At 54.6% G+C, this 20,054-nt stretch overlaps 1 protein-coding gene across 2 annotated transcripts; it reads left to right on the forward strand.

The window, feature by feature from the left end:
* Nucleotides 1–280: 280 nt before the first annotated feature.
* On the forward strand, nucleotides 281–13,181 carry PHOX2A (paired like homeobox 2A). Of its 2 annotated transcripts, XM_034759226.1 has the most exons (4): nucleotides 281–416; nucleotides 945–1,468; nucleotides 4,143–4,330; nucleotides 10,796–13,181. In XM_034759226.1, exons 2-4 carry the CDS (start codon nucleotides 1,246–1,248, stop codon nucleotides 11,225–11,227), a joined length of 843 nt encoding a protein of 280 aa, XP_034615117.1. In that variant the 5' UTR covers nucleotides 281–416; nucleotides 945–1,245; the 3' UTR covers nucleotides 11,228–13,181. The 2 variants fall into 2 exon arrangements, with proteins under 2 accessions (XP_034615117.1, XP_034615116.1); XM_034759225.1 differs by lacking the exon at nucleotides 281–416 and having other exon boundaries at nucleotides 636–1,468.
* Nucleotides 13,182–20,054: the final 6,873 nt, after the last annotated feature.

Raw genomic sequence — 20,054 nt, forward strand, 5'->3', positions numbered from 1 at the left:
GGGGCCCCGCGGGTGGCTTCGCCCAGCAGAGGGGCGGGAGGGGGCTCAGGGGCTCCCCACCCGGCTGGAGCAGCAGACAACGGGTTAACTTCGAGCCGGCCGGGGGGTGTTCCCGCGGAAGGCCCCGATCCTTGAACGCCCCGAGGTCCTCCCGTCCGAAAACTCCCATTGCCCCGGGAGGGTCGGGCCCTGCGTGGAGTGGGTGGTTGTGGTGGGGGCGGTGCGGCTCGGGGGCGATCCGGGGGGGCCTCTCTCGCTCTCACGCACCCTCCAACCCCGCCACGCCGCTCCTGGGTTTCCACGGCTTGGCAGCGGTTCGGGCTCCACTCCGGCGCGGGTCCGCGAGAGAGCCCCAGGACCGGCCTTTGGTGCCCGCAAGGGGAGGCCCGGGCGTGCTGCCTCTGGGGCCGGGGCAGGTAATAACGGGCTGTAGACTATGTTAGACCCGATGGGGAGGGGAGGCCCCCGTGTGAGCCCCTGGCACCAACCCCCTTCCTTGGTTCAGAGGGATCTGGGCAAGTTGGGGGCTGGCCCCGATCCGTCCGCCTGGTCCCCAATACCCGTGCCCTGGGCGAGCCCCCAATCCGAGCGCCTCTGGGGCTCTGAAAACCCGGACTAACCCCGCAGGGCCAGCGGCGGGCCTGGGTCGCTCAGCGAGCCCCTTTCGCGGCTACCATCCCCGCAGGCAGGGCGGCCTGGGGCGGGGAAGGGGGTTTAATCAACTCGGACGGGCTGCTTGGGCCAGAGACGGCCCAACTCAAGCTGGGGTTTCTAGGCTCCAGCAGCAGGACCCCCCCTCCCCCTCCGCACGCCACAAAGGGTTAAGGGCTGAATTCGTGATGCTCAGGGGTGGGAGGCGCTTCCCCCCGTTCCTACTGCCCCCGATAGACTCCGGAGATATTATCATGCAAAACCAACCAACGCCTTGCCCATTGTCTCCCCAGCCCCAGCCACGTATATTACACGGCGGCAGGTCCCGCCAGCCGGGAGGAGCGGTCTCCGAGCCAAGGGGGGAAGCAGAGGGAGAGGCGCAGAGGGGTGCATGGAGAGGCACCTTCTCCAGGCATCCAGGAACTTGCTGAGCCAGGAGGACCAAGAGCTCGGACCAGGGGGGCGAGTGGCTGTCAGACCCCGGGGCGCTGAGGCTGGAGCCCTGAATCGGACTCCAGAGACCAACCCCACCGGTGGTGCCCTCGCTTCTCTCCCTCCTCCGAGCTCTCCGGCCATCCACCTGTGACCTCCTCTATGTACAAAATGGATTACTCTTACCTCAACTCCTACGACTCCTGCATGGCCGCCATGGAAGCCTCTGCCTACGCGGACTTCAGCTCTTGCAGCCAGGCAAACACTTTCCAGTACAACCCCATCAGGACCAGTTTTGGGACCAACCCTGGCTGCCCGCCGCTCAGCACAGCCAACTGCACCTTGGGGGCCCTGAGAGACCACCAGCCTTCGCCTTACTCCACAGGTAAAGACACGAGCCCCGTGACACTGGAGCCAGGGACGGGGTGTGACTGGAGTTGGACCCGGTGCATGAGAAGTTCTCGAGATGCCCAGGCGCTGGCAAGCCAGAGAAGGGTCTACAGGGGACCCGGGGGCTCTTGACATGCTAGGCAAATTTGAACAGATAAAAGTTTGGCAAAGGTCTGAGGGCTTTTTGCACAGCAATCTGCCACGCGATCTCTTTATATCGGGTTCGCTTCCCCCCCCCCTCAACCCCCGGTTTTTTTAAAACAAAAAGGTATAAACCAATTTTGCAAAATGCAGTTATAAAGATATAAGATTTGGCGTCTAATCAAGTTAAGGAGCCGTATCCCTATGTTCACAGCCAAAACAAATTAATGGGTAATCAGGTTACAGCAACTGGAGGATTAGATCAAGAAATCTAATTTAATATTTGCAGAAATGGCTTCTAGAAATTTTTTTATGAAATTATTAATTTCGAGACTTGAGGGGGTTTGTTTCGTTTTGGGAAGGGATCGCATCCGCCTGAGACCAGCTGTAAGAACCCGGCGCTCGCTGCAAAACCAATGCTGCCCCAGCCGAGGCGTTTCAACTTGTTCTGGGCAGTGTCGGGTCCCTTTGTCACTGATCGGATGGTGTTGGCAATTTACAAAAATACTGAAATCTCCTTACAGCGGCAGGGTCTCTCGCCATCCGATTTTCACGTGCTCCGTCCGGCCGAGATACAAACCCATCCCTCGGAAACAGATCTTACTCTCGTTTTAGGTACAAGTCCTAAGACACATGGTCCCCAAATCTGCGCAGGGTTCGAAGCCCAAACCCGCGCTGTTTAGAAAACACTCCGGGAGACAACAGACTTCAGGCGCTAAGAACTTCAAAGCGGTGCAACCTTCCGCTGTTGTTTTCTGCTAGACCGCTGCCAATCTTTATCTGTAGCCATAAACCTGGGTGTATATAGAGCAGGGAGATGCATATGCATATAGCTATATGGCTATATAGACTAGAGACACGTACAGGATATGCATGTATCTACACGTCGATAGCAAGAGATACATGTACATATCCAGCTACACAGAGACACACATTTAGATACAGCTAAGTATATATTTTATCAGTAGAAACAAATATATTTTTCGTTATAAATATAGATACATCTCTCTCTCTCTTCCCATACACTCTATCTATCTATCTATCTATCTATCTATCTATCTATCTATCCCCATACACCTTATCTATCTATCTATCTATCCCCATACACCTTATCATCTATCTATCTATCTATCTATCTATCCCCATACACCTTATCTATCTATCTATCCCCCTACACCTTATCTATCCCCCTACACCTTATCTATCTATCTATCCCTCTACACCTTATCTATCCCCATACACCTTATCTAATCTATCTATCTATCTATCTATCCCCCATACACCTTATCTATCTATCTATCCCCCTACACCTTATCTATCTCTCTCCATGCACTCCATCTAATCTAATCTATCTATCTGCTTAGTGACTGAACCTGTATTAAACAATTTTTTTCTCTCTGGACCAAGTTGCTGGTGATTGTCATTAGTTTCCTCCCTTTTTTTCCCCTATTTCATTGTATTTCTCCGCGATCTGTCTTTTGCCTTGTGAATAGCCGTGACTTCGCAGTGCCGGTCCCGGGGCAGCTCCCCGGTTTACAACACGGTAGACACCGTGTTGCAGTGGTCACCGTTCTCGCTTTAGCGAGGCTGACCCGTAACAAGAATATTTTGACATTTAAACCGTTCGCTCCCGTCTCCGTTTGGTGCGGGGCTTTCGGAGCATTTCCGAGAGCTGGATTCGAATTCAACTCCGCTGAATTCAACGGAATTCAACTCCGTTGGCCGAGTCCTTCGCACGGCCAACGAAGCAAAAACATTTTCTACCCCGATACAAATGCTGCGGTCAGGATCCAAAACGATTCCTGGAGGATATTTTTCATGAAGATAAAGACTCCGGGATAGCGATGCCGCGTCAGATGCTGCAGCGATTGGGGAAGCTTTGGAAAGGCAAAAATTTACTAAATTAATAATAAACCAAATAACTACCCCGCACGCTACGAAATAGCAATTCAAACAATGATAAGAATGGACTACTTGGTTCTTAAAGTAATTAGCTAATTAAAAATGGATCCACCATAAAAATCATAGCGAGGTAGCGATTAATAACATCTTTAATATGTATAAACCAATAATTAGCAACGCCATCGCTGATCGCATCGAAATATGCACCAGAATCAGATACCAGTCAGCAGTGTCATTGTTAGCTAGTGCAACGTTCATACTTCAATAGAAACACTAACTGCGATATTATTAACATAGAAAGCACAGAAGCAGAGATCATATAGATGGGATGAATAGTCAAATGCATCATAATTAAACGAGAGTGAAGAATGTAATAATAGCTAATGCACTATTAATACTTGAACAATATTGAGGCTGGGAGTGTCGTGTCAGAATATCCCAAGTGAGTTAGGAACCCAAGCCAGTGGGAGTTGGATACAGTCCATTGTGAATGGTTATTCATGTCCCATATCTATAGCTAGCTACAGATATAGTCCCCCTTTAACTGCACTCTGTGCTCTCAGACCCTCTCATATTTTCCTGCTAAGTAACACTCTCCCCCTGTCTCCTCCCTCTCTCCCCTTCAGTTCCCTACAAGTTCTTCTCGGACCCCTCGGGCATCAACGAGAAGAGAAAGCAGAGAAGGATCCGGACCACGTTCACCAGCTCCCAGCTGAAGGAGCTGGAGAGGGTCTTTGCGGAGACCCACTATCCAGACATCTACACCCGGGAGGAGCTGGCGCTGAAGATCGACCTCACTGAAGCCAGGGTCCAGGTAAGCCCAGTTCCGCCCAGCCCAGTTAGACATGATGTGGCTGGATATTCATGACACAGCGCTTCCCTGAAATGCAGAGTAGCCGACGTTCATTATTACAAATAAATAAGAACCCTTTTATCGAGCACCTTCCATGCAAGGATCTCAAAGTGCCTTACAGACATGAGGGAGTCAAGCGTCACACCATCCCTGGGAGGCAGGACAGTGTCCTCACCCCGTTGCGCCAATGGGGAAACGGAGGCAAGGAGAAAGCCCGTGCCTTGTCCAGCTCACACAGTGAGTTAGTGGCAATGCCAGGACTAGACTCCAGGAGTCCTAGCATGCAGTTGCACGCGCTAACCATTGTTTCACCCTTCCTTTGTCTAGGGCCCCTATTCAACAAAGCTCTTAAGCAGGTTCTTAATTTTAAGCAGGTATCTCTGTCCTATTCACTTCATTGGGGCTTAAAATCTACTTCAAGTTAAGCACATGCTGCATTGCTTTCCTCAGCTGGGGGGCTTTCTGTCCCAGTTCCCCACCTGTCAAATAGGATTTTCCTACCTCCCAGGTTGGGTTTATAATCCTAGAACCACAGAAATGTCGGGCTGGAAGGGATCTGGAGAAGTCACCTAATCTAGTCCCCTGCGCTGAGACAGGGCCAAGCAAACCTAGACGGGTTGGTCCAGCCTGGTCTTACAAACCTCCAGTGACCCGGACTCCACAACCTCCCTATTGCAGAGCTTCACTACTCTTAGAGTTACAAAGTTTCTCCTAATATCTGACCTAAATCTCCCTTGCTGCAGATTAAAGTCCATTATTTCTTGTCTGATCTTCAGTGGACATGTGTCCTGCATAGGACACTCCCGTTAACACACCCCAGCATGAGATCAGCCTTTTTGCACCTGCATCACGGCATTGGCTCGTGTTCAGTCTGTGATCTTTGTCAGCACTACTGCTGTCTAGCGAGTTACTTCCCATTTTGCAGTGGTGCATTCGATTTTGCCTTCCTAAGTGTAGTACTTTGCACTTGTCTTTATTGAATTTCATCTGATCGATTGCAGACCCAGGTGTGGAGGTCAGTTTGAATTCTAACCCTGTCCTCCACCTGTGGGCCTGGTGCCAGAATCCCTGGGGTTGGCTGACACCACCTCCCAGCTTGGTGTCAGCCACCGATTTTATAAGCATCCTCTCCACTCCATTATCCACGTCATTAATGAAAATATTGGCTAGCACCTGACCCAGGACAGACCCCTACTAGATACGGCCTCCCAGTTTGACAGGAAACCATTGATAACTACTCTTTGGATAGGGTTTTGCAACCACGTGTGCAACCACCAAATAATTCCATCTAAACCACATTTCTCTAGTCTGCCGACCAGATTGTCACATGGGGCTGTGTCAAAAGCCTTGCGAAAATCAAGAGCGATCTATTGCTTCCCCCTGCCGTGAGGCCAGTAACCCCGTCAAAATACTGAAGCTGAATACGAGAATATGAGAATAAGTACTTAGCAGCTGCTCGGATTGAACTGTATAAGTCACTAGAAGTGATGGAGCATTATGCAGCATGGGGACTGGTGGTTAGGACTCCTGGGTTTACCTCTGCCATATAGCTGGCCAGATCTGGGCCCCATTGGGTCGGGCGCTGCACAGACACATGGGAAGACCTGGTCCTGCCCCAAAGATTCCAGAAGAGAATCATCTCGAGTTAGTAGCCTGCAATTCAAGGCCCCAATTCAGGAGCATATCCCTGTTCAGGGGAGCACGTGCTTTCCTGAACAACATGCAATGGGTGGACCGTTTTTCCACCAGGAGGGTAATTAACCGTTAGAACAACTTGCCCAGTGATGTGATGGATTCGCCATCCCCCGACGTCTTTAAATCGAGACTGGCTGTCTTTCTAAAAGCAACGCTCTGGCTCCAGCCGAAGTTGTGGGCCTGGTGCCAGAATCCCTGGGGTTGGTTCTCTGGCCTGGGCTCGATGCGGGGCTTAGACGCAATGAATTTTTGAAGGTGTAGCCCTTCCTGAAGCAGGCCCAAAGTCATGGCTCAGCTCCGGCCCCTTGAACACTCGGGGTATCAACCCAATGTGACCTCAGCCCCCTAATGAATTATCCCGCACTGAGCCGTCCCAAGGCGTCAGTCCGAGTTTGGCACAGACGAGGTCTCTGTGTTTCAGTACAACAGCAGGTCCCCGCCCCATTCAGCAGGTGGCCTCCTCCCTCGGAGGCAAGTGGGGCTTTAAAGAACCGCTTGTCGCTGGTGGGAAGGCAGGGGCCGTGAGGCCATGCTCCTGGGTCTGTCTCGCTCAGTGCGTCTGAGAGGCAGACAGGGAGGCAGGAGAAACAGGAGCTCGTCTCCGGCAGTGGTTGCGCCTGGGGTGAGGGAGCTGCCTTTTATTTTTTCTGGGAACAAAGCACTGGGGAAAGGAGCTGGCCCAACAGTGCAGGGGCCCTGCGTCTGGGCAGCAGCCCCTGGTTCCTCCCCCACTAGGTGCCCTCGAAGCACTACCCAGAGGACACCCCGACTAAGGTTAGCGCTCCTCGTCCACTGAGCTCAAAGCCCTTTACCCAGGTGACAAGGGCCATGATCCACGTTGGACAGATGGGGCAACTGAGGCAGCAGCAAGGCAAGGGACGTAGCCAGGGTCATGTGGCAGGTCAGCTGGGAATAGACCCCACAACTCCTGACACTCCTGCTTATTCCTTAAGCCGCTGGGCCCCCTGCAGCAGGCTCCTCATTTAGCGCTACCTTTAATTAGGCGTCAGGAGCTGGTTACACAGTCCCGGCAGGTCCCGGTGCCCGTCCAGTCCTTGTCCCGGCTCTCTCGGCTGAGACTGCCAAGAGTGATGCAAATTAGGACCAGAAGGATGGTGTGTGTGTGTGGGGGGGGGGGTGTTAACCCCCCTTCAAATTCCGTCTTGTAAAACACCCAGCGTCAGTGGCCATTCGGGCACAACGGCATCACAGTGGGTCACAGCAGCCGGCCTGGCCTGGCCGATCGCTGCCTGCCCTCGTCTCCCATCCTAGGACCAGCAGACCCCGCAGACGCCACGCGGCTCATCTGCCTGGAGGAGCCAGGCCGGCTTAGTGCCGATTTCCCCCGGGGTCAGCTGCCGAGAAATGGCCACGCCGGCTGCGGGCCCCGTGAGCGCTGACTGGGCTGGTCGTTGGCGGCTCCGCTTCGCCTCGTGCGGCGGGGAACCTCTGCGCCAGGCTCCAGCTCCTCTTAGAAAACAGGCGCTTGTCACTCGGCCCAAACGAGTCTGGCTCCAGAGCGGCAGCCCTCTCTAGTCCCTCCCCGGAGCCATCACAGGCTGCGTGCGAGCTCCTAATTCCGCTGTGAGGTGGCTGCGCCGTTACCGAGCCCGGCGGCTGCGGCATGAGCAGCGGGAGCAGACAAACAGCTCAGGAAACAGAGCTCCTGTCTCTGTGCAAATCTCCCTGTGGCACAAACTACAGCCAGGCGCTGCAGGGCTCAGACCCAGGGCCTTTAGCACCAGCCTTAGCACTCGATCTGAAGGGGCTGCTGGTTGTCAGCAGCCGCCTCTTATCTGCCCCTGGATCGGCCACTAGAGGGAGCCACAGTCAGCTAACCCAGCCACGGAAAAAAGCCACAGCCAAATATAAGGAGGAGCAGAAATGCTAGTAAATTGAGATTTTCTTTTTCAGTGGTGGGCATCGAACTGGGTCTGGGGAGGAGAGACAGGCAGGGCCAGAGACAGGAGACAAAGGGCTCGATTCTCCCCTCCTGTTCAGGGTTACTCCGGATTTACACGGGGTGAGAGCGAGCGGCACTGGGCGCTTCAGAACAAGGACTCGGTGTGGGGCTTTACATAAGGGGGCCTGGCCTCGGCTCCACGTGCTTCTGGAACATACTGATAACTAAGAATAAAGGCCGGGGGAAGGAAAGGCCTTTTCGTTGCTGTAACCGTAACGATCATTTCTCGGAGCCCAGTTCTGCTCTCAGCGATGCAGGTGAAAATCCAGGAAACTCCCATCCGTGAATGGAGAATCCGGTGCTCAGGCGGAAAGGGCCAATAACTAGGTTCCAGGATTGGCAGTCAGTGCGGGGGCAGCGAAAACTCACCAGCCCCCCATGCCACAAGACTGCCCAGAGCATAAAGCTTTTTGGGCCAGAGCTCGTGCGTTTGTTATCGGTGCACCCAGCACCTGGCTCTTGGCACTATTGCAAATGCCAAGGGTTGCCATCCCCAACCCTTCAAAAATCAGACAGCAGGCCCCCAAATTGTTCAATTTTTTTTAATTGGGATCTTATTTGCCTGCAGCTCCCCTAGCCTTGTTAAAAAGAAAGCTGAGATTCTCACACAATTGCCTGAGTCCCGGAATTGGAGCGTTAAGGGGAAAAAATCAGCTATTGTGAAATGGGGACAAGTCATTTCCCCTCCTGGGAGAAAATACGTTCCCGGCTGTTATAAAAAAGACGGTGGTCGGTTGTTCTCTGTGCCCACTGACTGTACAATCAGACGCAACCAGCGTAACCTGCAGCCAGGGAGATTCAGGTTAGCTAATATTAGCTGGTGTGTTGTGAGCAAGACACGAGAAGTCATTCTTCCGCTCTACTCTGCTCTGGTTAGGCCTCAGCTGGAGTATTGTGTCCAGTTCTGGGCACCGCATTTCACGAAAGATGTGGAGAAATTGGAGAGGGTCCAGAGAAGAGCAACAAGAATGATTAAAGGTCTTGAGAACATGACCTATGAAGGAAGGCTGAAAGAATTGGGATTGTTTAGTTTGGAAAAGAGAAGACTGAGAGGGGACATGATAGCAGTTTTCAGGTATCTAAAAGGGTGTCATAAGGAGGAGGGAGAAAACTTGTTCACCTTAGCCTCTAAGGATAGAACAAGAAGCAATGGGCTTAAACTGCAGCAAGGGAGGTTTAGATTGGACATTAGGAAAAAGTTCCTAACTGTCAGGGTGGTTAAACACTGAAATAAATTGCCTAGGGAGGTTGTGGAATCTCCATCTCTGGAGATATTTAAGAGTAGGTTAGATAAATGTCTATTAGGGATGGTCTAGACAGTATTTGGTCCTGCCATGAGGGCAGGGGACTGGACTCGATGACCTCTCGAGGTCCCTTCCAGTCCTAGAATCTATGAATCTATGAATAGGAGAACCTGGGTTGTTGTCTCTGGAACAGGCTTCCAAGGGAGGTTGTGGAATCCCCATCACTGGAGGTTTGTAAGACCAGGTTGGACAAACACCTGCCAGGGATAGCCTAGGCCCATGGTTCTCAATCTACTTGCCATTGTGGGCCACATATGCAGCTCTCTCTGAGTTATGTGGGCCACATCCACACAATATATATACCACCTGTATGGCCCTGAGGATGTCACATGGGCGCAGCTGTGTGCTGATTGGGCCACAAGCGGGCCGCAGGTTGAGAACCACTTGGAGCAGGGGCTGGGCTTGATGACCTCGCCAGGTCCCTTCCCGCTTGACATTTCTATGATTCTATGAAAATCGTGAAAGTTGGCAACACTGTCAATAAAATAATAATAATAATAATAATAAAAGAACCAACAGCCTGTCCGTGAAATGAATGGCTGGTAAATTTCCAACACAAAAGAAAAAGGACTAGAATTTAACAGCGAATACAATCGCCTTGTGTGGCCAACAACCACCCAATCTCCACTCGACCCCCTCCTTTAAACTCAGCCCTGATGCATAGCCCACCTCAGAGAAGACAGCACTGAATGAAATGCCCATCACACCATGGATGAAGATCTCTCACTATTGCACCACATGGTGCTTTAGAGCCCAGAATAAAAGTGGCCAGTCCCTTCCTGAGATGCACCGAGCACCTCCATTAACCGAGTCCCAGATCCTGAGAGGCATTTGTCATGTTCACGGCACGCACACAGAGAAATTAGAGAAAAACCTAAATCCTTGGCTGGGAGGTGGCAACGTAACACTGCTTTATTAATTAGAATTCAGAAGGATAACACACAAGAACCAAAGAGAAAGAGAGAGAGAAAGCAGGCTGCTCGCTGAGGCAGCGGCACAACTCACCCCACCTTATTCTAGATGGATTGCTGCTAGCTAAGCCAGCTTGCACGCTTCCCCGCAGAGCCCCCTAGCCTGCCATCAGGATCAGGAAAACACCGTGGGCATTTAAAGTACCAGCTTATCATTTTAATACAGTTTTCAATAGACTGCAGTATTTGGGCACCTAACTCCAAGCGATGTCAATGGGGATTAGGTGCTTAAATACCTTTGAGGCTCTGGGCCCTGCTGCCTTTGGGAAGTCTGATCAAGAAGTGGGGATTTGTATAGGCGGTTGGATGGAGATCCTCAGATGGAAGGTGCCATAGAGGTGCAAGTGAAATCATTAATAAGCCTTATTGTGATTCCATCGTTCAAGAGACAGCTGACTAGGTTGCGGGTGGATCCCTCTTTCCTCGCTTGACTTGGTTTTTCTGTCCCCCCCCCCCCGTTTCCGGTCACCGTCCCACCCCTCCCCCCATCCAGGTTTGGTTCCAGAACCGACGCGCCAAGTTCCGCAAGCAAGAACGGGCGGCAAATGCCAAGGGGGTGAATGGCGGCTCCTCAGCCAACAAGAAATCTGACCCGCGCTCCTCTTCGGAAGACGACGAGTCCAAGGAGTCCAACTGCAGCCCCACCCCGGACAGCACCGCATCGCTGCCCACCACGGGTAGCCTCAACAGCCCCGGGAGCAGCCTGAGCCCCAGCCCCGGCACGGGTCAGGGCCTCGGACCCAGCCACGCCGCCCAGTCCTTAAAGGCTCCCATCTGGCCAGGGGTCAGCACCAGCAACGGTGCCACCAACACGGCGGAGCTCCTGAAGGCGTGGCAGCCGGCCGAGGCCATGCCAGGACCTTTCTCCGGCGTCCTCTCGTCCTTCCACAGGAAGCCCAACGCCCTCAAGACAAACCTGTTCTAATGACCGGGAACGGACCGCGCCAAACAAACATTGCCAACTCCTTCGTGTGCCATTGTGTGCGACATCAAATATCTCCCCCCCCCCCCCCCTTCCCTAGCTAGTAGTCTCCAAGGTTCCTCTCTCTGTCCGCAGAGCTGGGTAGACCCCCCACAGGCCTCCGGGAAGGCCCAGATTCTCCCAGGCTGGAGGGAAGTACTGAAACAGACACCCGGCGGAGCCATGCCTGCAGCCCACCATCTCGTCCGTGCTTCTAGCAGTACCCAAGAGGACAAATGATGCACCCCCCGCACTGAACTGCCCCTCACCCCGCACATCCCTAGGGAGGTCGACCTCGCCCAGCCGTGAGGCCGGCTTAGCGACTACCAAGCAGCTTCCCTCAGAGTGGGGACCAGGGCGGCCGGCCAGGCACTCACCTCTGGTAGAACAGCCGTCTGGTGGAGCAGTCACTGGGGAAGTTCTTCCCCACCTCCCCCCCAACGTGCACAGGGCTCTGGCTGAGAAACATCACCTTCTGCTGCCACCACTGTTCTCCTAGGGTGCTTAGATCGCAGTGGAAGAGTGGTCTCCTTTTTGAGCTCCTGGGATGCCAGGGTCCCCTGGGTGTGCAGTGGTCTCCGGACCAGGCCAGGCTTTGCCTCATTTTAAATGTCTGTACATACGTAGCTATATCTAGGGAGGGGGAGTACTCCAACAGCCAGCAGCCCAGGGAAGAGGGGGCGTGGAGAGCAGCTAATCCTTCTGCTGAGAAGCAAGGAGCCTTCCCCAGTGTGCCACTGAGCCGTTAGCCACGGGCAGGGCAGGCATGGGAGGGCATTTCGTGGCCCTGTTTGGCCAGAGGCCTATGCTAGCCATCTCTTGGGTAAGATGCAGTCAGGGACAGAGCAGAGAGAGCGTTTCTTCAGCTTCCCATGACCGCTTAAGGAACCAAGGAAGGGGTGTAACGGCCCTGAGTAATCCCGGGGATGCAGGTGGGTGTAGTGGAAAGCTGTGATTGGACAGTCCCTGGTCAGAAATAGCCAGTTTCTCGCCCCCACAACGTCCATTCACCTTGACCCCCATCCTGAGAGGTAGCAGGGCTCCTCTGTCCAGGCCTGGGTCGCAGCTGTGGCTGGAAACCTGGCGTAAGTTCAGCACCAACTCTGCCTCACTATGGGGAGATGTGGATGGGCACCATGTATAGCCCCTTCTGAACCCCTCCAACTGTTTTTGGGGACCACCAGGCCCGGCTCCTTGGGGCCCACTAGAGGAAGGCCCTAGCACCCTCACGCTTAGCCCCAGACCGGAGGGGCAGCCATTTTGAAAGACTATCTGTGGCGATGCTCTTCCCCACTGACTCCTACGACGTAACACTGTGATTGAAAATACCGCAGCGGGCAGCCGGCGCCCCATGGCACTGGACTGGTTTCTCCGTCAAGCCAAGCGGGATCCTTGCGACGCCTTCTCCATCCAGCAGAGGGCAGGTTTGAGGCCAATAGGCAAAGGAGAGGCACTTTCTTTCGGGTGTGGCCAACGCGGATCGTTTCTTTTATTGCTCAATGTTGAATTTCAATGGAGACATTGCCCAGCGGCGGAAGGAGGGAAGAAAGCACTTTATGGTGGGGCTGGGCAGGCCAGCTGACCCTGTCTTGGCATGTACCTCGTTGGGTGAGCGACGATCAGAACAACACAGGCACGGAGAGGACTGCAGACAGTTGCTGGCAGTGCCTGGATCCACTTATCCCAATCTCTACTGCTGCAAGGACCCCAGAGAGCCAGCAGGGACCGCCGGACCGTGCTCCTCGGGTGCAGAAAGGAAACCAGGCCAATATGTTTGTTTAGGACCCCTCATCCCACCGGATTCAAAGCATTTCACAGACTGCGCACAGAGGGACCCCGCACCCGCCACTCAGACGCTGCTCCAGGAAGTGGAGATGAACGCGGGGTCCACATGGAGCCGCGGAGGGCATTGGAGGGAGGTGGGCGAGGACCCCAGAATTGGTGACTTTCTGGCAGACCTAAGGGCCATGGTTCATGCGTGGTTTTGCCTCTTCCCTGGAAGACGACCCCTCCAGCAGCCAGCACTGCTCACTAGCAGGCGGGGTCCCGGGGAGCCCCTTGCCTCGGACACCGTGTCGGGGCATTGACTGACTTCCCCGCAGCACAGCATCTCACCCAGCCACCCGGCTGAGGCCTGGTTTGGCCCTGGCTCCACCAGAAGGACTCCCCCAGCCCACGCGCCTGCACCACCGGGGTGTCTCGTGAAGGTCGCTGACCAGGCCCAGCCCTGTTGACCTGGGACGATCGAAGGAGGAATGGCTGCAAATTGCAGACACCTCAGACACTGACGTTAACGCCCAGCCTGCTTCTGTGCTGCCGGGCTTGGGCCTCTAGTGGAGAGAGCCGTGACTCGTGCCCCTTTTTCCTTGGGTGAGGGCAGAGGGAGCCACATGGTCTTGCCAGCTGCAGACCGTTCCGGAAGCGGACCGTGGGCAATATTAACAAGTATTGAACATCTAGGAGCTTGGGAAGGCCTAAGAGCTGCTGAGGGAGGGGCAGGGTTGGGGTCTAACCAGAACTCAGAAGGGACCGATCCCTGAATGTCTATTGCAGGCCCAGAACTCACAGCCACAGCAGGCCCAGTCACCGCAGCGGAGAGTTCCAAAGATGCCTAACGCAATGAGGTGCCCAACCCCCACTGGAATACTATAGGAGTTGGGTGCTCGGGCTGGGCATCCCAGACCATGCTGTAGTCAGCGCCTGTTGTCACAGAGCAGACCCCTGCGGAGGGAGGAAATGGGTCAGAGGAGACACTGGAGGCTGCTGAAGTCTTGTCACAAAGCCTCTGGCTTCAGGCAGGTGTTAGCAGAGGGTTGGTCTGGTGTGGCCCTGCTGAGATTAGCACAGCTGCGTGAGCTGGGGGTGTGTGTGTGTTTGTGTGTGTGCTCTTCACAGAGATGGTGGGTGCTGGATCAGTGCCATTTGTAGTTACAGCCGGAGCCTGTCCACATGGACACGCCCACAAATCTACCTTCCATTGCCTGACAAACTCCTGAGCATCACGCACGGCCTGTGGCCATTGGCACCAAAGCCAATTCCTAGCACCAGGGCAGTAGCTCCGCTTGTGGGTTCATCAGTGGGGCACGTCCCTCCCTCGGGTGCAGGGAGGCGGAACAAGAAGAGGTATTTAGCCACTCTCAAGTTCCATGATGTTATTGTGCATTAAGCCGGCGCTAAGGCTGAAGGAGAGATGGGATTCCATCCCTGGAGAATGTATCTCAGAAAGGAACCTACCCACGATGAACCTCATCTCTGGGGAGGTGTCTGTGTACGGGGAAAGTAAAAGGGTCATTAATGTGGAAGAAGCAAAGTCATTAAGGTCCCCTGCAGATCTTAGGAAAGGTTGTGGGGTCGGCTCTGCTGACTTCTGGCGCTTCCTCTGCTGTGAGGAACCGATCACTTTCTGTCCTCAATGACCAGAGTTGAAAGCAGAACATCCCAACGCGCAGCCAGTAGGGTCAAGCTCATGAATTCAATGAGCCATCTAATGGGGGTGGTGAAGGGTCACCGGCCGACCCCCTTCCATTGAGCACTAGCTACGCAAACACTGCTCACTCGTGCTTTTGTGCCTCATGGGTTCTTCCATTGTCCTCATGCGCTCTGCTGGGTTTGGAAGTTCTGCTCCAGCGGTGAGGCCAGGCAAACAGGACGCAGCAGGGCCAGGGGAGAAGGCAGAGCCCTAATGCCACAGGGACCAGGTGCATGCCCTTTATTCACAGAGGAGGGGGACACTTGGGACCCTACAAGTGGGCTGTTTACCAGGCACGGGGCATCTTGCTGGTTCAGCCATCCCCATCAGGATTGGCTCCGCAGTCCCTTTGGGCACTGAGGTCCCCTCTCGTTGGATGCTGGACGACTGTTGTTTTTTTTTTAAACTGTTCTGTAATTTATTGAACCCATTTGCAAATTATACTAATCCAAATAAAACTTAATTTATTGAAAAAGCCATTGGCTGTCTCTGCTCTTCGGGAAGGGGGGACAGGAATGTGGTGGGGGGACCCCAGCTTGGCCTGGAGAGATGGAGGATGGGGAATGTTACTTGCCCCGGCTCACAACCCCAGGGTTAGCCAGGACAGGTGGTGCCCTGCCCGAAGGTATCTGCACACCCCCTTCCCTGCAAAGGGCGACAGAAGAAGGTTAAGCCGTTGTTTTATTTTGGGATTTAGACTATATCTAGCATCAATTCCTGGCTCTGGCCCAGGGCTCGTCCGGGCCTAGGTGTGTGAAGCAGGCTGCCCTGAGTTCCAATCCCAGCTCTGACCCCGTCTCCCTCTGTGGAGTTGGGAAAGTCCCGGCCCCCGCTCTGTGCCTCAGTTTCCCCAATAGTACAATGGGGATAAGTGTCCTGACCCCCTTCCAGGACGGGGAGGATCACTAAATGCCTGGAGCGCATTGTGCTGAGTGGGAGCTGTCTCTGTCCATACTCAGCCTTCACGCAACCATGATATAGAAAGTTTCTTCCTCTTGAAGGGAGACGTGAATTCCAAATCTGGGGCGTGGCCAGCAAGAGAGCACCCAAAAACGGGCAGAGGCGAGCTTGAAAAATCAGTTTCTTTTGCACCTTTTTAACACTGCTCAGGTCACTCACCACTGAAATAGAGAATGGAGCGGCTGGAACAGGACTTGATTAATAACGAGCGAAAGGAGGGTAATGTCATTAATGCAAATCAGCCCCTCAGATTAACTGGATAGGTTTTTTTCATCCAAGTTTGGTTGATAAAGGAAATAGTGTTGCTATAATCTATTTAGATGGCTGTCAGGTGCTTGACTTGGTACCGCACAACATTGGCTGTTTTGCTCAACGATCTGCTCTCGGGATTATTTGGGGGAAGTTCTCTGGCCTGTTTTATACAGGAGGTCATGTTAGATGACCACAGTGGTCCCTATGAAATGCAGCCACCTCTGGGGAGGAACACAGCAGCTGTTTACCGGCCACACAGCGCCGCAACCCAGCGGTTTCGGACGAGAAGTGGTGAAGACTACTGGATGTGACTGGAACCCAAGGGGGAATTTTAAGGAAGCAACATGGAATTTTACAAATTGGGATTTTGCCAGGAATGTGGGAAACCTCTACTCACCTCCTGAGAAAATGCCCTTGGGTCTGTAGCACAGGGTGGCTTGGTTGTTTAAGGCCCTGTTCCCAGCTCAGCGCAGAACCAAGGCATTCTGGGGATGGTAGTTCCCAGGGCTGATGGGCGTTGTATTAGACAGCAATGCATGCTGGGAAAAGAGGTAGTATATAAAAGAGCTCCTTTTGCCCTGGTCAGAGATGGACCGGAAAGGAGACGTGGCATGTTGGGATCTGTTCTCAGCCTCCTGCTTCCTCCCCTGCAGGGAATGAGGGTTAGTCCTGCCTGTGTGGTTGCTGGAGGAGCTACATGAAGAACGGGAGGATGGAGAGGAAAAGCCTGGACCCGAGTTTGTTTCTAATCTGGAAGTATTGGGGGGACCCTGGCGAGGGTGAATCCTGGGAACAAATGGGGCCAGGGGCCTGTGTGGGGGGGTGTGGCTTGGAGAACTGGGTCAGGCACTTGCTCTTCTTTCTTGGGGCCCAGGATGGAAACTGCTGACAGAGGGCGTGTGAGAGACACCCCCCTCCCCCAGAGTGTCGGCTTGATCCTGTTGAGAGTGGAGACGTGGACTCCCCTCCAATTGGAAGGGGTGGAGGTTGGTTTGGTTTAGTCAGAGGGTTCAACTGCCCAGGCAGTGAGGGGGAAACTGAGGCGGTGGCCTACCCCATGGACTGGGTGGAAACCCCTTGCTTGCACGATGCCGGCCCCCAGAAGTGTTTGCTTGAGCGGTTCCTTGTGGCAGAGCAGCCCCACCTGGGCTAAAGGAAGAGGCGGCAGAGCCGTCACGAAGCTGGGTCCGGCTGTGCCCTGACCGCTCTGGAGAGCGGCTAAGAGGGGCTGCTCCTGTTAGGGCTTGTCCCTGAGCAGCCTGGCCGGGTGAGCCTGGGGATGAATGAGGCTGTTTCCAGCTCCTCGGGGGTGGGGGCTGGGGATTGGGGGGTGGGATCTCCTTGTCTCCAGTAGGCTGTGGGGAAAGACTATGGGGAGCAGTCTGGGGAGACTCAGCACTGTGGCCTATCACTGTAGTACAACCATCCCTTCCGCCATGGGGAACATGAGCCTCCCACCGGCCTCTCCCTACCCAGCACTCCCCAGACATCCCTGTGCTCCAGTGACCCCCCTAGGACTTTCTTCACTGGCTTGGGCTGGGCGCTTTCCAGCCATCGTGCTCTGAGACTTGGGCCCTGTTCAACTCAGGCAAAGTCAAGGCCCCCTAGGCGTATTCTGAGGAGAAGGCCCCTCTCCATGGTGGGCTCCCCGGCCCATAGACCCCACATCTCTAAGGGACGGGGAACCCTGCATGCTGGGGTCCTTCAGCACCTCTGAACTGAAGCCAGGAAGGGCTGAAGTTCCCCCATTGACATGGCCCACGTTCTGGCAAGCAATAGAGGGGGATGCCCTAGTGACCTCATCTCCGCACTCCACAGGTAGGTGACTCATGCCAAGGCCCTGCCAATACCCTGGTGTGGGGCAAATTGCTCTGACCCCAAGTCAGGCCTGTGTACGTGAGTGCGAGATTAGGGCATTTCATGGCGACTGGGCCTCCCAGCTGCTGCTGGCTCTGAGTATGGTGAGGAAATAACCCAAGCAGTGCCGTCAAGGGAGGAGATCGCGGAGAAGAAAGGCTGGTGTTTCCACGGGACCTTCTGTGCTGGACAGTCCCAAATGCCTGATAAACCGTCCATTAACCGACTGCTTTTGTCTGGGGTTAGGTGGAGGTAAAGGTCCAATCCTGCCCTCCACGTGTGATCGGGGGACTCCTTGTGGAAGCTCTCTTGTGAATAAGGGCTGCAGGGGCAGGCTTTGCGTCCGCCAGCGGAGATGGGACAGATCCATTCGGTCAGCTGGCCGCCAGCCCCAGGTGGCTTCTGACTGCAGTTACCAGCACCTGGTCAAATCCAGTCTTCGCTGCTCCAAAGCAAGGGGCTTCCATCGCTCCTGGGAGAGATTCCCCAGCCTCGAGCAGCTTTCCCCTTCCTAGGCCTTGTCCGCACTGGGGATTTCTGACCATGGTGGCCCAGCCAGGGGAGCAACTGCACCAGTGCAAACGCCCAAGGTCAAGCTTCGCCCTAAGGGTACGTCTACATGGCGATGCAACACCCGGGTCAGCTGACATGGGCCGGCCACGGGTGTTGAATCGCCGTGTAGACCTACCCTGAGATGGTGGTTTTCAAACTTTTTTTTCTGGCGACCCAGTTGAAGAAAATTTTTGATGCCCATGACCCAACGGAGCTGGGGATGAGGGGCTTGGGGTGTGGGAGGGGCTCAGGGCTGGGGCAGAGGGTTGGAGGGGGGGTGAGGGCTGCAGGGTGGGGCCAGGAATGAGGGATTCAGGGTGGGTGGGGCTCGGGGTTGGGGTGTGGGCGGGGCTCAGGGCTGGGGCAGGGGATTGGGGTGCAGGATGGGGTCTGGGCTGGGGGTGCAGGCTCTGGGCTGGGGCCAGGGATGAGGGGTTTGGGCTGCAGAAAGGGGCTCCAGGTTTGGGGGGGCTCAGGGCTGGGGTTGGGGCACAGGCTTACCTCGGGCAGCTCCTAGTCAATGGCGCAGCTGGGGTGCAGAGGCAGGCTTCCTGTCTGTCCTGGCACGTGGACCGCGCTGTGCCCTGGAAGCGGCCAGCAGCAGGTCCGGCTCCTAGGCGGAGGCATGCAAGAGGCTCTACACAGCTCTTGCCAGTAGGCACCGCCCCCTCAGTTCCCATTGGCCTGTGTGGAACAGGTACAGACTAGCCTGTCGTAGCCGGGCAGCACCGCCGATGGGACTTTTAACGTCTCGGTCAGTGGTGCTGACCAGAGCCTCCGCGACCCAGGGTCTTACATTCTGTCCTGGGTCACGACCCGCAGTTTGAAAACCACTGGTCTAAGAAACGATTTGCTTTGACCTGGTGCAGGTGGCCTCTGCTTGAAACCAGGTAAGAACTAATGCAAATCCTGGCTCAACCTGTCTACATCAGGCCTGGCCATGGTGGCTGAACCTGGAGCAAATGGCTAGTGTAGACAAGATCTTGCCTGTGATCCCCTTCTCCTATCTATCCCACCTTGTCCGTGCCTGTGTGCGGAGATGTGAATCTAAAACCCTGAGCTTGGAATACGGCCGTTCCGGAGGATCTCTGGATTCCAGGATATGGGGAATTAAAAGCTCCAAGCACAGTCGGACCCAATGGCCCAGATTCCCTGACCAGCTGGTGGACGTCATAGCAGCAAGTGTTAACATCTCATTCTGAGGAAGTTAGAGAGGGCAGGATTCAAAATTGGCCTTATAAAAAGATGACTTGCTGAGTCACTATCTTGGAGCCAATAGACCCCCAAATTGCAAGGCAGCCATCTCTGGGGAGGAACACGGCAGCTGTTTAACAGCGCACAGCAACACGGCTTGCCGGTTTGGGGCAGGAAATGAAGGTGAATAGCATATCCACTTGAGGCTGCGGGGGGAGCTAAGGGAGGCGGGATCAACGTTACCGAGATGGAATTTGAGCAGGACGTGAGAACTATCGTGTTGTGGGAGCTTTAATGAGCAGAAATAGTGAGGTCTTTGGTTTTGCCCACCACCTGCATGCTGGCACTCCCCTCCTACGCAACACCGTGGACGGGAATTAGGTCAGTACAGCGTCAAAGGGAAGAGCGCCACCTACTGACTCACCAGCGTGACTTCTGCTGCAGCTGGGTGGGTCTCGCAGGGGTCTCAGCCAGAGACCGAGGGAGGGAGAAAACACAGGTAGCAGG

This window comes from Trachemys scripta, chromosome 1 (assembly GCF_013100865.1).
Source record: "Trachemys scripta elegans isolate TJP31775 chromosome 1, CAS_Tse_1.0, whole genome shotgun sequence".
NCBI lineage: Eukaryota > Metazoa > Chordata > Testudines > Emydidae > Trachemys > Trachemys scripta.